Source organism: Canis aureus, chromosome 27, assembly GCF_053574225.1.
Source record: "Canis aureus isolate CA01 chromosome 27, VMU_Caureus_v.1.0, whole genome shotgun sequence".
In the NCBI taxonomy this organism is placed as follows: domain Eukaryota; kingdom Metazoa; phylum Chordata; class Mammalia; order Carnivora; family Canidae; genus Canis; species Canis aureus.
Genome location: NC_135637.1, coordinates 46,185,349 through 46,201,985, shown reverse-complemented (window position 1 = coordinate 46,201,985; position 16,637 = coordinate 46,185,349). Strand labels below are relative to the sequence as shown.

The 16,637-nt window shown below is 44.1% G+C and overlaps 2 protein-coding genes and 1 long non-coding RNA gene across 3 annotated transcripts in view; 1 reads left to right on the top strand and 2 right to left on the bottom strand.

The window, feature by feature from the left end:
- The window catches only part of LOC144299387 (uncharacterized), an 87,772-nt gene that overhangs the window by 58,282 nt on the left and 12,853 nt on the right, over nucleotides 1-16,637 (top strand). The gene's annotated exons all lie outside the window — the stretch shown is intronic.
- On the bottom strand, nucleotides 105-10,573 carry LOC144299624 (nebulin-like). The gene is made up of 9 exons (XM_077875015.1): nucleotides 9,785-10,573; nucleotides 9,006-9,111; nucleotides 8,805-8,909; nucleotides 5,451-5,557; nucleotides 3,793-3,993; nucleotides 3,396-3,500; nucleotides 2,632-2,766; nucleotides 1,644-1,745; nucleotides 105-257 (listed from the first exon to the last, which is right to left on the bottom strand). Exons 4-9 carry the CDS (start codon nucleotides 5,493-5,495, stop codon nucleotides 105-107), a joined length of 741 nt encoding a protein of 246 aa, XP_077731141.1. The 5' UTR covers nucleotides 5,496-5,557; nucleotides 8,805-8,909; nucleotides 9,006-9,111; nucleotides 9,785-10,573.
- On the bottom strand, nucleotides 11,146-15,719 carry LOC144299376 (nebulin-like). Its single transcript, XM_077874931.1, has 6 exons — nucleotides 15,568-15,719; nucleotides 14,590-14,902; nucleotides 13,175-13,279; nucleotides 12,964-13,068; nucleotides 12,020-12,127; nucleotides 11,146-11,242 (listed from the first exon to the last, which is right to left on the bottom strand). The coding sequence occupies exons 2-6, from the start codon at nucleotides 14,728-14,730 to the stop codon at nucleotides 11,222-11,224; spliced, it is 480 nt and encodes a 159-aa protein (XP_077731057.1). The 5' UTR covers nucleotides 14,731-14,902; nucleotides 15,568-15,719; the 3' UTR covers nucleotides 11,146-11,221.

Below are 16,637 nucleotides of genomic sequence, written 5' to 3'. Positions count from 1 at the left end.
CCTGGGGTCACAGGGATGCTCCTACGCTTCTTGAAGCAAAGGCGCCTTGATGACCACACTCAGCGGGGGCCTCCACACACACCCCCGGCCCCCAGGGGCCCAGGTCAGCGCCCCTCCCCTGGCAGGCCGTGGTGCGGGGAGGCACCTACATAGGTGATCTGGTAGTGCTTTTCCCTGGAATGCTGGAAGGCGGCTGTGTCACCAGGGAGCCGGTATCCTGTGCGCTGGTCACGTCGGCCGGCACCTGGGTACAGGTCCTGCGGAGGGCGAGGGGTCAGGCTGCGCCGGGGCCCATCGAGTCATGCGCATCGCACGCGGCCCATGCCAGGCTTTCGGTCGGGATGCAGCGTGTTCTTGTTTACCAGGCCGATGTCATGAGGAGTCAGAGGAGTTCAAAGGGCCAGGTAACTAATGCATCATCCTTGACCCCCTGCTTCGAAACCGACAGGTGCCTGCGTGCTCCACTGCCCAGGCCTTGGGCTCAGGTCACATCTCTGAGCCCATCAGTCTCCCTGCTCGACCCCCACCCTCCTCGCTAATGCTCCCTCGCTTCCACTCTGTCGAGTAAATAAACCAAATCTTTAAGAGAGAGAGACAGAGAGTGAGAGAGATGCCTGGGGGTGCTCAGGGTGTGACGCTGGGTCATGGGATTGAGTCCCCAACGGGTTCCCGCAGGGAGCCTGCTTCTCCCTCTGCCTGTGTCTCTGCCTCTCTCTGTCTCTCTCATGAATAAATAAAACCTTAAAAAAGAGAGTGAGCGAGTGAACGATGAGTGAAGGGGCCCATAGGAAATAATTCTTCTATGTTTTGAACGTATGCCCAATTACCTGCATGGAATCGAGCAAGAAAACGGGAGCAGTAGAGAGAACAGGCAGTCAGTGCCGCCTGTGTCGTGAACCCTTAGGTGGCATTCACATCATCACAGTCCCGGAGACAGTCATAATGATAAGGCACATCCCTGGAACCCCATTCCTCCAATAAACACAGTGTCAGGCCATGAAGAGGTCACGATTCCCCAATCCCTGGCAGATGGGGGAAAGGAGTTTCTGACCATGATCCTAAATAGCCTGTCTTTGGGGGGGAGATCCAGGAGTAGGAATAGTATCAGAGACATCAAAGAGCAAATGTTTTTCAATATTCAGTACAGGAGAGTGACATCAAAGAGGGAAACCAATGTTGCCTGAGCAGGTAACACCCAAAAGGGATATTAAGTACGTGAGTGGAATCCAGGTCTTTCTCTTCTGAATTCCAACAGTAATTTCTAGCCCTTTCTCTTACTACTAGTAGTCCCTTATGATTATGTGTCTTCTCTTTGTCATCTTGGTTTTAAGTTGTTTGAGAAAGGTTGGCTTTCTTTCTCCCTCGTATCTTGTAAATGTAAATGCAATGTTGCTCTAAGAATGCCCATTGCTTGCGTGGTGTAAGAATCCCACCAACCAGGAGGGAAGACAGACTGTGTACTGTTTGGGTTTTTTCTTTGTTTTTTAACTCAGGTGAATGGAATAGCATTGACAACTGAGAAGGTCAGGCTGAGATAAAGCACAAGCCAAGGAGGTTTCTGCAAAAGCCAGTGGCCTGGCCCTCGGAGGCCGCCCCTTAGACTTCTGCTGCCCCCTGCACTGGGTTCTCACTGCTCACCTCACTCTGGAGCTTGTGTGCATGAAGGGCCCATCCAGTTCCATTGTTTTCATAGTTGCAGCCACCTTGCCTCTGACGCTATCCATGTAGTCATGGTGGTAGATGGCCTGTGTCAGATAGAAGAGGGGTCAGCTGATTCTGATCACAGCAGCATCATTGGAAAGAAGCAAAGTAAATGGAAACCTAAGTCTCTCTTAAAGGAAGGAAGGAAGGAAGGAAGGAAGGAAGGAAGGGAGGCAGGGAGGGAGGGAGGGGAAGGGGAAGGGGAAGGGGAAGGGGAAGGGGAAGGGGAAGGGAAGTAGGTAGGTAGGTTTCCCTTTGCCTCAACAACTGATCCATCATTGTCTTGTCCACAGGCTCGCAAGTGGGCATGTGGACCCCACAGCATGAGAGAAGCAGAGGACATGGCTCAGCAAAGGGAGGGAACAGCGGCTATGGTACGGCTCTAAGTTTCAAAACAATGGGTTTTTACATTCTAACTCGCTGGTGGGATTTGATATTTACTTACTAATTTGCGGGCTTAGTTAAAAGAAAATAAAAGAGCAGCCGTGTGCTGGCTCTGCCCCCCAAGTCAGAGAGTGGATGTGGCATGGGGCCGAGGCTTGGGCACCGGGCCTTCCCAGACCACGGACGAGGGGCCCCATGAAACCCACACCGCTCACTGCACGGCCTGCCCCTCCTCACCCTGCCATGACCAGCTCTAATTTTCCAGAGGGCTGACCAGCAAGATACAACTGCTGCTCTTGACACGAGGCCTCAAAAAACAACTTTTAAAGCAAAAAACTCTAAAACACTGAGTATTCCATAGAATTATAGCATTTCTACCTCCACCTTGGGAACTGATTGAACACACCAGGTTTTAGGAAATATGAGCAGAACCATAAGTACTATCTAGGACACTAACTCTGGTCTCCCAGTTAGCAAAAGCCACTTACTTTTTCTTTTCTTTTTTTTTTTTGCCACTTCTGTTTGAGTGGTGGCCCCATTTATTACTGTCCACACGACTTCCCCACGGGGACTTACATCACTCAGTTGTTTCCCACTTTTCACAGCCTGCACATAGACTTGTGTGTCTGTGACCAACTTGTAGCCATTCCTGGTCTTCTGTGTGTGAGATTTGTACTTGATCTGCCAAGAGGAATAAAAGAAGCCTGTGGTAGACCGTTTACGGTTCTAGAAATTGCTGCTTTCATGGAGGGTTTGGTTGCTTTTAACTCATGACATTTACTTTCATTAGCACATATTCAATCGACCAGGAGGCATTTGAATTTTAGGACAATCTGCATAATCGATGCTTATAGTCCTATGGAGCTTCTAGAGCCTTCTAGCAGGCTTGACAACTGCTCTTCTAGGAACATTTACGCATTTTTACTGAAACCTTTATTACAGTGTTAATTTGCTTAGCAAATTCTCTCTTTATAAATAGGTCCTGTCTATAGCGTCACAAACACCTCAAAAGTGAGATTTCCCTAATAGGAGAATCATGTGCTTGATAGATCTGAAATAGTCCAAATGTAGAGAGAGGTTCCAGGGAAGGACAACAGGACAGCTCGACCGTGTTGTTGAATAGAGAGCTACGCGCATTCCAAGAAACAGCCGTTCCCTGCTCCTTAGCATTCTTCTCCAGATCAGCCATCCTCAACACCATTTAAGACATAGCTGGTCTGTGACAATGTACATAACTCCCCCTTTGACTTAGACTACGTAGAAAAGGAAATACACTTTAAAAAAAAAACCATAAGATAGGGCAAACTCACATGGTTACATAGAACATAAGCATGCTTGGCATGAAGAATTTCAGGAATGTCCGAGATGTAGCATCCAATGCCCTTTAGCCAGTTGAGGTCATCCTTGTATACAATCTAAAGATTGCGGTGGATAGAGGGAATTAGAAAAAAGAAACTGACCGTAACTCAAACACCAAAAACACAGACACCCAGTGGGCCTGGGAGGACTTTATCGAATGACATTCGAAAGGTGTTATGCAATGAGGCTGTGGGTGCCGTGTTTTCACGTTGTCTTCCAGGGACAGACCCATGGGTACAGAGGACAGCAACGCTGGAAGAAGGCCAGGGTACATGCAGGTGGGTCTGCTTCCCCTCAGGATGGGCATGTGGAGCCAGCACGGGGGACCTTCACAAGCAGTGGGCTTACGTTGCTGTAGATCTGATCTGTGACTTTCCTGATGTGGCTGTTGACTTGCAAGTCAGGGTGGCAAATCCACTCACAGAGGTGTAGGCAGTAATCAATCTCACTGCCTTTCTTCTGAGATTCCTTAGCAGTAACCATCTCCACCATGTCAGGCACGATGTGGATTCTCATCTTGTTCTTTTCATAAACTGATTTATATAGGCGCTGGGAAGATAAAATAACATGCCAATTATGTAGGAAATTGTGCAAGGTCTCAAGGCAATCTGGTTCTTAAATCCTTCTTATACACCAGAGAAGTCGAGGTAAAGAATGTATGGCAATCAGGTGGGATCTGGTAAATATTAAATTAATTCCGTATACTGTCTAACAAAGTCTTTTACTAAATACGCATCTCTAGGCCAGAAGGCATTGAAAAATTTTATTGGACCACTAGCATTTAAACGAATGGAATAGAATTGAAAAGATCAGAGTGTATTGCCTTTAGTTTGGCAGTACATAGTCTTCTGTCATATGTCAGAAGGAAGTCACATAAACGTCAGCTGTGTGTGTGTGTGTGTGTACTTGATACAACATTCTCACTGGTAAAAAACAGGGTTTGAGAAATACTGATCTAAAATGCTATGTAAGGGACGCCTGGGTGGCTCAGCAGTTGAGCATCTGCCTTCGGCTCAGGGTGTGATCCTGGGATCTGGGATCGAGTCCCACATCGGGCTCCTTGTGGGGAGTCTGCTTCTCCTTCTGCCTGTGTCTCTGTCTCTCATGAATAAATAAAATCTTTAAAAAATAAAATAAAATAAAATGCTATGTAAAAGGTTCACAATTAAGAGGTAAAAGTCTCTAAAGGAGGTTAACTTCTGAAAGAGAACTAGCTTCTTAGGACTGCAATGAAGGTTATAGGTAATTTTACAATAAAAGGCTTTACTTAACATTCTGGGCATAAAGGGTTGAAGTTCATAAACTTTTTTTAAATATATTTTTTATTTATTTATGATAGTCATACAGAGAGAGAGAGAGAGGCAGAGACACAGGCAGAGGGAGAAGCAGGCTCCATGCACCGGGAGCCCGACGTGGGATTCGATCCCGGGTCTCCAGGATCGCGCCCTGGGCCAAAGGCAGGCGCCAAACCGCTGCGCCACCCAGGGATCCCCGAAGTTCATAAACCTTAATACGATATCTAGATAGCTCATTGTAATTTTAGATTTTCTTTTACAATATACACAAACATATAATATATAAAACACATGTGGATGGAACTGGAGGGGATTATGCTGAGTGGAATAAGTCAATCAGAGAAGGACAAACATTATATGGTCTCATTCATTTGGGAAATATAAATAATAGTGAAAGGGAATTAAAGGGAAGGGAGAAGAAATGGGTAGGAAATATCAGAAAGGGAGATAGAGCATGAAGACTCCGAACACTGGGGGTGGTGGAAGGGGAGGAGGGCGGGGGGTGGGGGTGAATGGGTGGCGGGCACTGAGGGGGGCACTTGACAGGATAACCACTGGGTGCTATTCTGTATGTTGGCAAATTGAACACCAATAAAAAATAAATTCATTAATAAATAAATAAAACACATGAATCAGTAGAAAAATTCTAGGAGCGGAGAACTGGGGAAGGTAGAGGGTGGGTGAGAGGCCATCACAATGCACTTGACTTACATTGCTAGCCAGATGCTTCTGGTTCTTAGCATGCATCAGGGACATGGTACTGGTAGGCAGGATGTAGCTGGTGGCTTCACTCCATCCCAAGCTTCCTTGTACAGGTTCTACAGGGGTTATAAACCATTTTGTGAGTACAGAAAATGCACTCTGGTTGGATCTTTAGAAGGGGATTTTTCCTGTATCTTTTTTCAGACACTGCTTAACAACCCCTGATCTTCATACTCAGCAGGACCCAAGTCCCCCTCAGTAAATAATGGGTTTAATGCTGTGACCATAATTTTCTGGTCCATTATTCTGTTCTCTTCCATAGTACTTATTTCAGTTTGGCAGTTATCATGGAGCACTGCATCTTGACAACAGTGGTGAATGTATGAATATGCATTTGTACAGCTATAGTACTGTAGGCCACAAAGAGTGACATTTTACTGTATGGAAACGAAAACAAAGTTTTTGACGCTGTGTTCCTTTGCTCTAGGTCTAGGAATTCCTGAAGGGTGAAAACCACTAACTTAAAATCTATTTATCCTATCTTACATTTTTGTAGCTAGTGGGAGCTCAAGAAAGATTTCCACTCCTAGGTATTTATTTACTCAAGAAAACAAAAATTACATATGCACAAAAAACTATACTCAAATGTATATAGCAGCTTTATTCATAATTGTCACAAACTAGATACAATCCAGGTGTCCTTGGACTGTGAATGAATAAATTGTGGTATATTCATACAATGGAATATCACACTCTGCAATAAATCCAATAAACTACTGGTTTTTACAGCAATGTGTAGAGTACACATGTGGATTTTACTAAGACAAAGAAACAGACCTGACGGCTGCAGACTTCATAATCCCATTTGCAGGACATTCTGGAAAAGGTTTTTCAAAGTTTGTTTCTTTAAAAATAGGTCCAGAAAATGCTTCTATGGGTCTCAAAGAAGGAAAAGGAAGAGGGTAATTTTGAGGTGATAGATTTTCTGTGGCTTCACTGGGGTGAATACATGACTTTGCATTTGTTGAAAGCCATAGTCCAGAGGCACCTGGGTGGCTCAGTGGGTTAAGCATCTGCCTTCAGCTCAGGTCAAGATGAGCTTGGAGAACGCTGCTCAGAGGGAAGTCTGCTTCTCCCTCTTCCTCTGCCCCTCTTCCTGCTCATGCTCTCTCTCTCTCTCTCAAATCAATAAAATCTTGTTTTAAAAAACATCCTGTAGTACTATATACTACAAAGAGTGATTTACTGTGTGTAAATTAAAACAGAATCAAGCTGAATGGGGAAGAGGACGCCAATGGAATAGAAATCATAACAAATAAACCTAACTGTGTTACAAATGCATAACAAGACTATGCTGAAGGAAGTGAGTTAGAAAACAATTTAGTTTATTTTTGAAAATGGTATTTTGACTCATTAAGCTATAGACAAAAATAACCAAATAAGATACTGTAGTTACTACATTTGTTTCTCACAGGAATATGGGTTACCAATTCTCAAAACTATGTGCCGATAAAAGTTGAACAAATAGGAGCGCCTGGGGGGCTCAGGGGTGAGTGTCTGGCTTCAGCCCAGGGCGTGACCCTGGGGTCCTGGGATCGAGTCCCGCATTGAGCTCTCCTCAAGAAGCCTGCTTCTCCCTCTGCCTGTGTCTCTGCCTCTCTCTGTCTCATGAATAAATAAATACAACCTTTAAAAAAGTTGAACAAATAAGCAAACATGTCATAGGTAATGAGGGCCAGGCTTTCTAGGAAAAAAAAAGCCACAAGTTGGAAAAATAAAAGATAGAAGTCTAAAGTCTGTAGTGTTGAATGATATAGGAAGCATCAATAGGAACTCATGGTTCAAAGCACACATATAATTAGACAAATATAGAAATAAATACTGATATGTATGCATATAGAGGTTAGTATCCATAATATATTTCTAAGCTCTGTCCATAGAAGGGTCCCAGCAGCAGTGAGCACGCCTAGTGCTGAGATTTTTGCCTTTGAAATGCCAATCCTTAATATATAAATCAGGGCTCCTTGGAGAGGGGGTATCTGGAGCAGGTAAATACAAGATGAACATCTTGTGGTGCCAGAATGTAAGGAAGCACTCAAAAACAATGACAGAGTATGTTAAGTTCTTATAGGAGCCACCCTGAAAGGCACCCAATGGGGAAAGGTGAAATGATTTGAGCAACAAAATAAATAGCAGTATTAGACTACATCACGTAGAAGAAATTAAATATCCATGAGTTCAGATATAATTACTTACTGATACAAGTAAAAAAAAAAAAACCCAAATGGTAGGAAGAAAGAGTGGTTTCTTACCGAAGAATTCCAATTGATAAATGTAGGAGGGATGAAAAAAAAAAACAGAAAATCACCAATAGGCATATTTTATACTAAAAGTTGTTTCAGGCAAGACCCATCAATAGATGGTAAAATACATGAGAGAACATTTGAAGAGAAACAGGCTATCTGCAAAGTCCCAAAATATCTCCCTCCATGATATGTATTAACAACAAAGGGAAAAATCACGACATTACAGTAGAGAAGCTCAGCAGCCAGCCACCTAACCAAGTCACCACGTTCAACATCACCAGTTACCGGCATCACGTCCCACCTGCCATGATGCCGGAGAGAAGCTTTTGTGTTAAACTCGCCAAAAATGGACTGTCTTGATCTAATCATAAGAAGACATCATATAAAACCAAATGGAGGGGCATTCCACAAAATAACCGGAAAGTATTCCTCAAAAGTGTTACAATCAGAAAAAGACAAGGGAAAACTGAGAAATGATCAGATTGAAGAAAGCTAATGAGTCATATGAATTAAATGCAAAATGGGATGACAGGCTGGCGCCTGACATAGAAAAGCACATTAGTGGAAAAACCCTGGTGAAATCTGGATGAAGTCTGTAAGTTACACTGCAACAAGGTTAATTTAGTTTCCATGATTGTATTACAGACAAAACTATGCTGGAATTCTCTGGACTCTTTCTGCAAGTTTTCTGGAAACCTAAAAGAGTTTCAAAATAAAGTTTTAAAAAGTTTGTTGAATTAACCAATTCAGAGGAGACAAAAAAAAAGTGTCTTTGTAGGCTGTACGCCCCTTGTCCCTGGAGAAGCCAGGGAAGGACAAGTCCAGGGTGAGGGTAGCCTAGTTTCAACAGTGCTCACCTGCAATAAGGAAGGAGCTCCCAAATCTGTGCCAATGCACAGCATGGTGTGATATTCCACTTCGGGCTCAATGAATTGTCACTAGGACTACTGAGGAGATAAAATAGGAAACTGGAAGTGCCTGAAAAAACCTGGGCGGTAAGGTGCTTATCCCAACTATTCCGTTATTGTCTCCAGGGAAGAAGAGAAAAATAACTCACTCTGCTGTAAAGATTCTTCAGGTTCTTGGTTCTGTCATAATCCACTGTTTCTAGGACTGTTGTATCTTTGTCCTTAATCTGATGATAATTTTCTTTACATTTCACCTACACACAAAAAAGATGGGTTATTCTTTTCTGCTGTTCAAAAATACAGAAGGACAGGAATGGCTTGTGTCGGGAGAGAAGTCCAAGAAGACGCACCTCACTGGCATTAATGCCACTTTGAAGAGCAGTCACCTAAAGTGGTGTATCTGTGACCAGGTTCTAATTCTGCAGATTTTCTTTACCTGCTGCCATGTACCCGTATCTGTAAAGAAAAACCAGGCACCGGAAATGGTAAAATACACGTCTGCCATCAGCATGAGCAGTTTGTGCCAACTTAGATGAGCCTTTACTTCATTCTGGGTTCCTGCTTTAATACTAACAGAGACACAGTCGTTCTGTGTTCCTGCCAACTTTGTAGGGTTGTCAAAACCTGGCTCTTTGCCAGATCCTCTTCACCATTTTGTTGCCTTTTCCATGCATGCACCCCCATCCCTGAGTGCCTCAACCGTCCGTGAACCTGCCCTAGGAGAGCTAAACCATATCCTGGGGACATTTTCCAAATATCTACTTTTTTACTTCAGAACTTACCTCCCAAAGGTCAAAGCATGCATTTGCATTCTACTCTCTGCAGGCTAACCTAAGCAACTTCTGTATAGATGCTTGAGGGTGGTTCACTCTGAAACACCTCACGGGAAACGTTCTGGGTAAACCTCAAATGCTTAAACCCCTGGAGAGACCAAAACCGAGAAGGTCCCACACCAGAGCAGGTCACCAGGAGAGGCTGTATCAGGCAGGGGCCTCTGGTTTCTGTGGCTCACATACTGTTAGAGCAGCTTTCTCTAACCCGGGCACAGGGCTGGCCTGGTTGTCACCCCACTGAAAGCACCACGATTTCACTGATCCACAGAGAGCCAGTCCTTCTGGGAAGATCTCACCTGACTCTGGAGATCACAGGATTTCTTGGCCTGGAGGATCTGAGGCATATCCCAAATGTAGCATCCCATGCCTTTCAGCCGATTCAAGTCATCCTTATACACGTTCTGCAGGAAAGAAGGGATGATGAGAGGTGACAGGTACTAACTGAATTTACAATCGGGCATTTTGATAATTTCCCATCAGCCATTGGCTGTGCTGAGTGCTTAGCAGTCATAGGGTGGGCCCCGCACCAGCTGGAGGGCTTTCCCGCTCTGACCTAAAGAAGCCTAGGAGGAGAGGAAGAGCTAAAGTTTTGTCTGGAGTAAAAAACAGGTTAAATATTTAACACAGGGGTCACATGGCTCAGAGGGGATTCTCACACCAAAAAGTGGTTATGCGTGCCACTGTGCTTTAAAAAGCAGTACAATTTATGAATACGGGGACAAGTGGAGCATAGGGGGCCAAGACACGGTTGAGTGAAGGTGTAACTAAGTCAAGCTGCAGAAAGGGCATCGTACATTGCTCAGGATGTCCTGCATGCTGTGGGCCCGAATTACGCCGGGTTCTTCTGGGAGAGACATCCACTGGTGGAAGTAGTGTTGGTACTCTAGGTCACGGAGGATGTACTGACAGTGTTTGGCCAGCACGTGATTCATCATATCGATGGGGATGTGCACATTTGCTTTGGTATCCGCATAATCTCTTCTGTAGTTCAATTAAGCCCCCCTTTTTTAAAGACAAAAAGAAGGATTAAAATGTTAATTATTCAGATCCATCTCTCTCGGGGTCTTATCCCTAGTATAGATCAGTACCTTTAGGATGAACAAAGGCTAAAGAAGATACTTTTTAAATAGATTCTTCATTCCCAATGTCCCTTCCTTTCAAAACACAGGGGTAAGTAGTCACCTTGTTGCTTTCTCCTTTTTCCAAACACAGGTACTTCACTGTGGGTTTGGAAGTGCAGAAGGGAAGGAAAGGGAGGAAAGCCCATATTTACCAATGGTAACTGGCAGGGGTGGGGATGAATCTCAGGGAAGGAATGACTCCTTCCTCACCACCCCATGCCTCTCTCAACCGAAGAACGGTTCACAAACAGACCCCCTAATAGCACCCTCCAGGGTACAAATCCTCCGTCACAGTGAGCTTTGCTTTGCTTACTGCACTCCTCGTCTTTTGGAAATCCAGGCACTGGACCACACCAGGGAACTCACTGATTTCTTTTCCAGCCAGGTAGTGGCCCTTCTGCTTCTCATATGTCTCTTTGTATTTAAGCTGTGAAGTAGGCACAACTTAGTTGAGAATCTCTGGGATTTTTGGACCAGCTCCCGAGAGAAGACTCTTAAATGCACGGAGGAAAAACCACCACTGACCTCTCTGTTCACATAGTTGGCATGCTTAGCTCCCACGATGGGAATGTAGCGCCTATGCAAGGTGCAGCCGTAAGCGTTGGTCCCTTCTCAAGCCCCTTTGTACAGTATCTGGAACAAAGGAATATGTGTCAGCAAGTTTGCAGTCAACTTCCTTCAGGTATTGCTAAAAAGAAAATGGTAAAACCAAGGTAAAATATTTATGTTTAAAGGCCAAGAGCCCTTACTGCGTCTACCTAAGAGTATGGGAGAATCTTCTATCTTACTGCAGATTGAATCTACAAACACCAGGGTGTTCTAGGACATCTATAACAGAGAATAACTGTATTTAAAGTTATGGTAAAAGTGGAAATACATTTTCACATAGGTAGAGAATCACCAAAGACTGCTTCCCATTGGGCATACACACAGACACAGGGCACGCGCGCACACACACACATCATCCTTAAATCAGCTGAATTAAATTAGTCTTCCGTCTGTTGGCTGGAGATATTTATACATGACTGCCAGAGAGGGACTGGCCTTTCCTCTCTTTTCCCTGTTAGTGGGTGTTCAGTCCTCTGCGCACCTACAGCTGGTATAGCACCTGCTACCTTATTATCTATTTGCCTGTCCATCTCCCTCATTGGCATGGGCTCCTGAGGGGCTTCTCTTACTGAGTGTTAGCCCCGTAGCACTTCCTCCAATGACTGGCCCATTACTGGAGCTCAAAAAGAAAAATACCAGCTGAATAAATGCTACTTCTAATAAACAACAGCAGTTATTTCTAAGAAGATTAAATGCAATGATAGGTCTTTTAAGTTCAGTTGTTCACAAAATCAGCCAAGAAGATGAATTAAGAGCTTAAAATTAAGAACTGAGTTGTAAATCAAATAAAATAGAACTTACAGTACTGTAGAGTTTTCTCATGTCTTTGGAGTGGGTGATATATGGTGTATCTGGAGAAAATAGATACTTGCCCTTCAATACTTTATTAAATGTTTCTTTATGTTTTACCTAACAAGAGAAAACAAGACAAAACCAATCCACATCTTTGGTCAATATAAATGCATATTTAAAGTTTCATAGTTTCGGGGCAGCCCGGGTGGCTCAGCGGTTTAGTGCCACCTTCAGGCCAGGGCATGATCCTGGAGACCCGGGATCGAGTCCGGCATCGGGCTCCCTGCGTGGAGCCTGCTTCTCCCTCTGCCTGTGTCTCTGCCTCTCTCTGTGTATCTCTCATGAATAAATAAAATCTTTAAAAAAAATAAAAAAATAAAGTTTCATAGTTTCTACCCAAAAAGATAATAACCAGTCTACATTTGGAGATTTAAAACAAACTAATTGGTTAGATTTCAGTTCATTTTGCCTAATACAATAATTTGGACAAGAATATGGATGCTTTTTAAAAGAAGAAATGGGTAGGAAATATCAGAAAGGGAGACAGAACATGAAAGACTCCTAACTCTGGGAAACAAACTAGGGGTGGTGGAAGGGGAGGAGGGCAGGGGTTGGGGGTGACTGGGTGACAGGTACTGAGGTGGGCACTTGATGGGATGAGCAATGGGTGTTATTCTGTATGTTGGCAAGTTGAACACCAATAAAAAATAAATTTATTATTTAAAAAAATAAAAAAAATAAAACCTGCATTCTCACTCTGAAAAAAAAATGTTCGTACAGTACATCTCTTACTAGGGACTTTAAAGACATGCCCACCAGAGATGATCTTCTAGTTTCCTGCCCCACTGTCCATTTTCTTACAAGCAGTTACCTGGAGGTGAGCAAATGCAGTCAATGACACACAATGAACTCCCCAGTCCATGCACACATCACTATACACAAAGAAAACTTACATCACTTTGACTGACTGAGTTAATCTTCACCAAAACAATCTCTGGAGGATCCACCACACTTGTGAAGTTAGGACAGTTGTCGAGATCAGCCTTCTTGTATTTTATCTGCAAGGAAACAGAGATGATTAAGACTGGTCTCCTTCCAGTGGGTACCTGCCCCCACATGACAGGCAAGGCGGCCAGGCATTAGGTAAGAACAGGGTTTGTGTACCTGATTCACCATTTCCTGGTTCTTCGTAACCCTCACGTAGTCCACAGAGTCCACGGGTATCCAGACAATGCCACGGAGCCACTCCAGGTCAGCCTTGTAGACATCCTGAGAGCAGGAAGAGAGATACAACGCAGGCATAAATGACTCAGGCACAGGATTCCAGACTGTAGGTCTGAAGCAACTTTTTCAGGAGCTTTTTAAGGATTTCCCTCTAGTGACTGTCATCTCTTGATGCAATCATGATTTCACCTGTTCACCAGAGAGGTATCCTGTGAGCCTATTATTATGAGCAAAGTACTGTACTAGGTGCTTTCAGAGATAAGTACAAAGGAATCTGGTGTGAAGAGAAGTCCTTTATAAGTGGAGAGTGTAACAGCAAGAACACTCAAGGGCTATGGGAGCTACGGGCAGGGAGCCATTGTATCTAGCATTGAGTCCAAGGAAGGGTTTTACCAGGGAGGGTGGGTTTTTAGAAGGATTTATATTTAATTACTTGGTACGTGGGAAATTTAGACTAACTACACAAAGGAAGTGATACAACTAAATGCTCCTGTATGGTAGAGTAGGGGACACATGCCCCTGGCCAGGCCTAGCTCTCCCCCTCCCCACCCCACATCAACCACAATGGAGCTGCTGATCTGGTTAAATGTCCATGACCATCGTTCTGCTGCAGCAACAGGGAGGTGGCAAGTTCAAGCTCACCACCTGGTGGCAGGCAGCCTCTGATTTCCTGTTTCCAAAGTGGTAATGAGAAGACCAGGTGGGTTAGCTCCAGGGTATGTCTGAGCATCAGGTCGATGCATGGAGTTTCTGTTCCTTAGGAACTGCTGGCGGCAGCTACACGTCTGGGCTCAGGCCTCACTGCAAGGTGGCCTAGGTCATGTATTCTCTTCCCTACCCTCACCCAAAGCTCTGTGCAAGCAGATTCTGGGCCCTCAGGTAGTTTATCAGGATTTTGTTTCTCTTTTGCTTTGATTCTTTGCAAGCAAGTCCTACATCAACACCTGAAGAAGAGACGCTTGGCAAAGGGCATACCCAGGTCTTTGCCTACACTAACTACAACCCCCATTTACTCTCCATTCTCACCCCAAGCCATTTATTATTTTAAATCAGCTGATAATCTCCCAGGCCAATGTGAGATGTTGGTGATGTCAAAGATGATGCAAAAACAAAAAAAACAACCAATGAAAAAAATTGGCTTTGAACGATACTCGGAAATAAGTCGTCAAAAAGGCAAAGCTGTCAATCACTGCTCCTGGTCTTTCTCTACAAAAGATTCAGCCTCAGTTCCCTTCTGGGAACAAATTCAGTATTTATGGCTCAAAGTTTCAAAGCCCGGTGCTTCCAGAGTACTGCCTGTAACTCTCTGAGTACACCATACATTCCTAGGTCATTAAGAAACAAAAATTACTTACATTGCTCTGTAGGTCAGAGGCCTTCCTTGCCTGGATAATGTCATTTTGGTCAGGATGACACATCCATTGGTGCAGGTAATTACGGTAATCAATATCACTGACGAGGTCCTGCCCATGCTTGGCAGCCAACACCGACACCATATCAGCGGCTATATATTGATCTTGGCCTTTGTTTTATGGTAGTCCTCTCTGTATAGTCTGTCATTCTGAATCTGGCCTGTGCGCTCAAACCAAACCAGTTTAGGATCATCTCTCATCGTCGAACACCAACATAATGACCTCTTTGTTTTACATGTTCAGCTTTGTAGTTCAGCTGGTGGGAGAAAAAAAAATAGAGATTCCATCGGTTGTGACAAGCTCTCAAGGAAAAGGGGAGCTTGAAACATCAGCACACACAGCCCCTCAGCCTTTTGTCACCTGCCTCCCCGAGAATAAAGAACAAAAAGCACTGACATAATAAATATGAAGAAATACCGATTTAAAAGTAGGAAAAATACATTCGTTTTCTAATTCTGCCTATGTTTTATTGGAAAGCTTAGAGATTTTAAGGAAGTGAGGGAATAGAAGAGAGTAAACACTCAGACCATAGCTTTTAAAGAAGCCAACAAAACAAACACTCTCAAAGCCCAGAGAGGACCAGAAGGGTAGAGGACTCCAAACATCCCCAGGCCTCCTAGCTCCAGGAGCCCCCAGCGTGCGCTCCTAGAAGGATAAATGACCTCGCTCTGAATGTCACCAGAGTGATGGGCGTGAACAAATGGTACGCGTCTGGAGGCAAAATGTAACCCGTAGCCCGTAGCTTTTTGTTTCTCCCAGCCTTCCTTGTAGAGATAGTAAAAGACAGAGAGCCACAACAGAGCTTAACCTAAGGAGTCAGAGGGCACTGGTCATGTGCATACATCTCCCCACCGTTACATTCCGGTCCTCGGTTCCCCCTCCCCCGCCCAGGAGTATCAGGCATCTGGCTGAAACCCATACCTGGTCCAGCATCTGGGCTGTCTCCTGGGCAGTGTGCAGCAAGGGGGTCTCGGTGAGGGTGTACTGTGATTTGGCATCATTCCAATCTTTCTGGTATTTACTCTGGAATTGAGAAGCCAGAGGTTTAACATACTTGATATTAAGAAATCATAATGTTGCTCGGGAAAATGCTAGCATCATCTCATGATTACAGTCTGTGTCTCAGACAATGACTGCACGCTGAGCTAAAGTAGGTGAAAATCTTTGGAAATGACATTTCATGATCGGGTAATTTTAGAATGACAGGTACTCACATCATTTAGGATCTCACCGCTTTGTTTTGCAGTCTCGTAATCAGCTCTATCATCCACGGGAGTAAAGTTGAGAGTTTCTATTTTTGGGCGGTATTTTTTCTATTGGAAAGAAAATATCTTTCCTCTCAGGCAGGACAAAGACACACTAGATTTAAGGGTCTTTCTCTACTAGAAGCACAGAGAGCCATATCTGAACGGCACCCTTCGAGACAATTTGACCTTTTTCTTACCATTTTATTTTATTTTATTTTATTTTATTTTATTTTATTTTATTTTTTAATTTTTTATTGGTGTTCAATTTACTAACATACAGAATAACCCCCAGTGCCCGACACCCATTCACTCCCACCCCGCGCCCTTCTCCCCTTCTACCACCCCTAGTTCGTTTCCCAGAGTTAGCAGTCTTTACGTTCTGTCTCCCTTTCTGATATTTCCCACACATTTCTTCTCCCTTCCCTTATATTCCCTTTCACTATTATTTATATTCCCCAAATGAATGAGAACATACACTGTTTGTCCTTCTCCTATTGACTCACTTCACTCAGCATAATACCCTCCAGTTCCATCCAGGTTGAAGCAAATGGTGGGTATTTGTCGTTTCTAATGGCTGAGGAATATTCCATTGTATACATAAACCACATCTTCTTATCCATTCATCTTTCATTGGACACAGAGGCTCCTTCCACAGTTTGGCTATTGTGGACATTGCTGCTAGAAACATCGGGGTGCAGGTGTCCCGGCGTTTCATTGCATCTGAATCTTTGGGGTAAATCCCCA

What these genes read in the sequence shown, in the direction of transcription:
- LOC144299376 (XM_077874931.1), bottom strand. Translation starts at nt 14,730, where the DNA reads ATGGTGTCGGTGTTGGCTGCCAAGCATGGGCAGGACCTCGTCAGTGAT. An exon ending in ACCAGGAAATGGTGAATCAG is followed by an intron (nt 13,069 to 13,174) that starts GTACACAAACCC and finishes GTTTCCTTGCAG; the next exon opens with ATAAAATACAAGAAGGCTGA. An exon ending in TGAGAAAACTCTACAGTACT is followed by an intron (nt 11,243 to 12,019) that starts GTAAGTTCTATT and finishes CCTTTGTTCCAG; the next exon opens with ATACTGTACAAAGGGGCTTG.
- LOC144299624 (XM_077875015.1), bottom strand. Translation starts at nt 5,495, where the DNA reads ATGTCCCTGATGCATGCTAAGAACCAGAAGCATCTGGCTAGCAAT. An exon ending in AGAAGCATCTGGCTAGCAAT is followed by an intron (nt 3,994 to 5,450) that starts GTAAGTCAAGTG and finishes TTATCTTCCCAG; the next exon opens with CGCCTATATAAATCAGTTTA. An exon ending in TCATGCACACAAGCTCCAGA is followed by an intron (nt 258 to 1,643) that starts GTGAGGTGAGCA and finishes CGCCCTCCGCAG; the next exon opens with GACCTGTACCCAGGTGCCGG.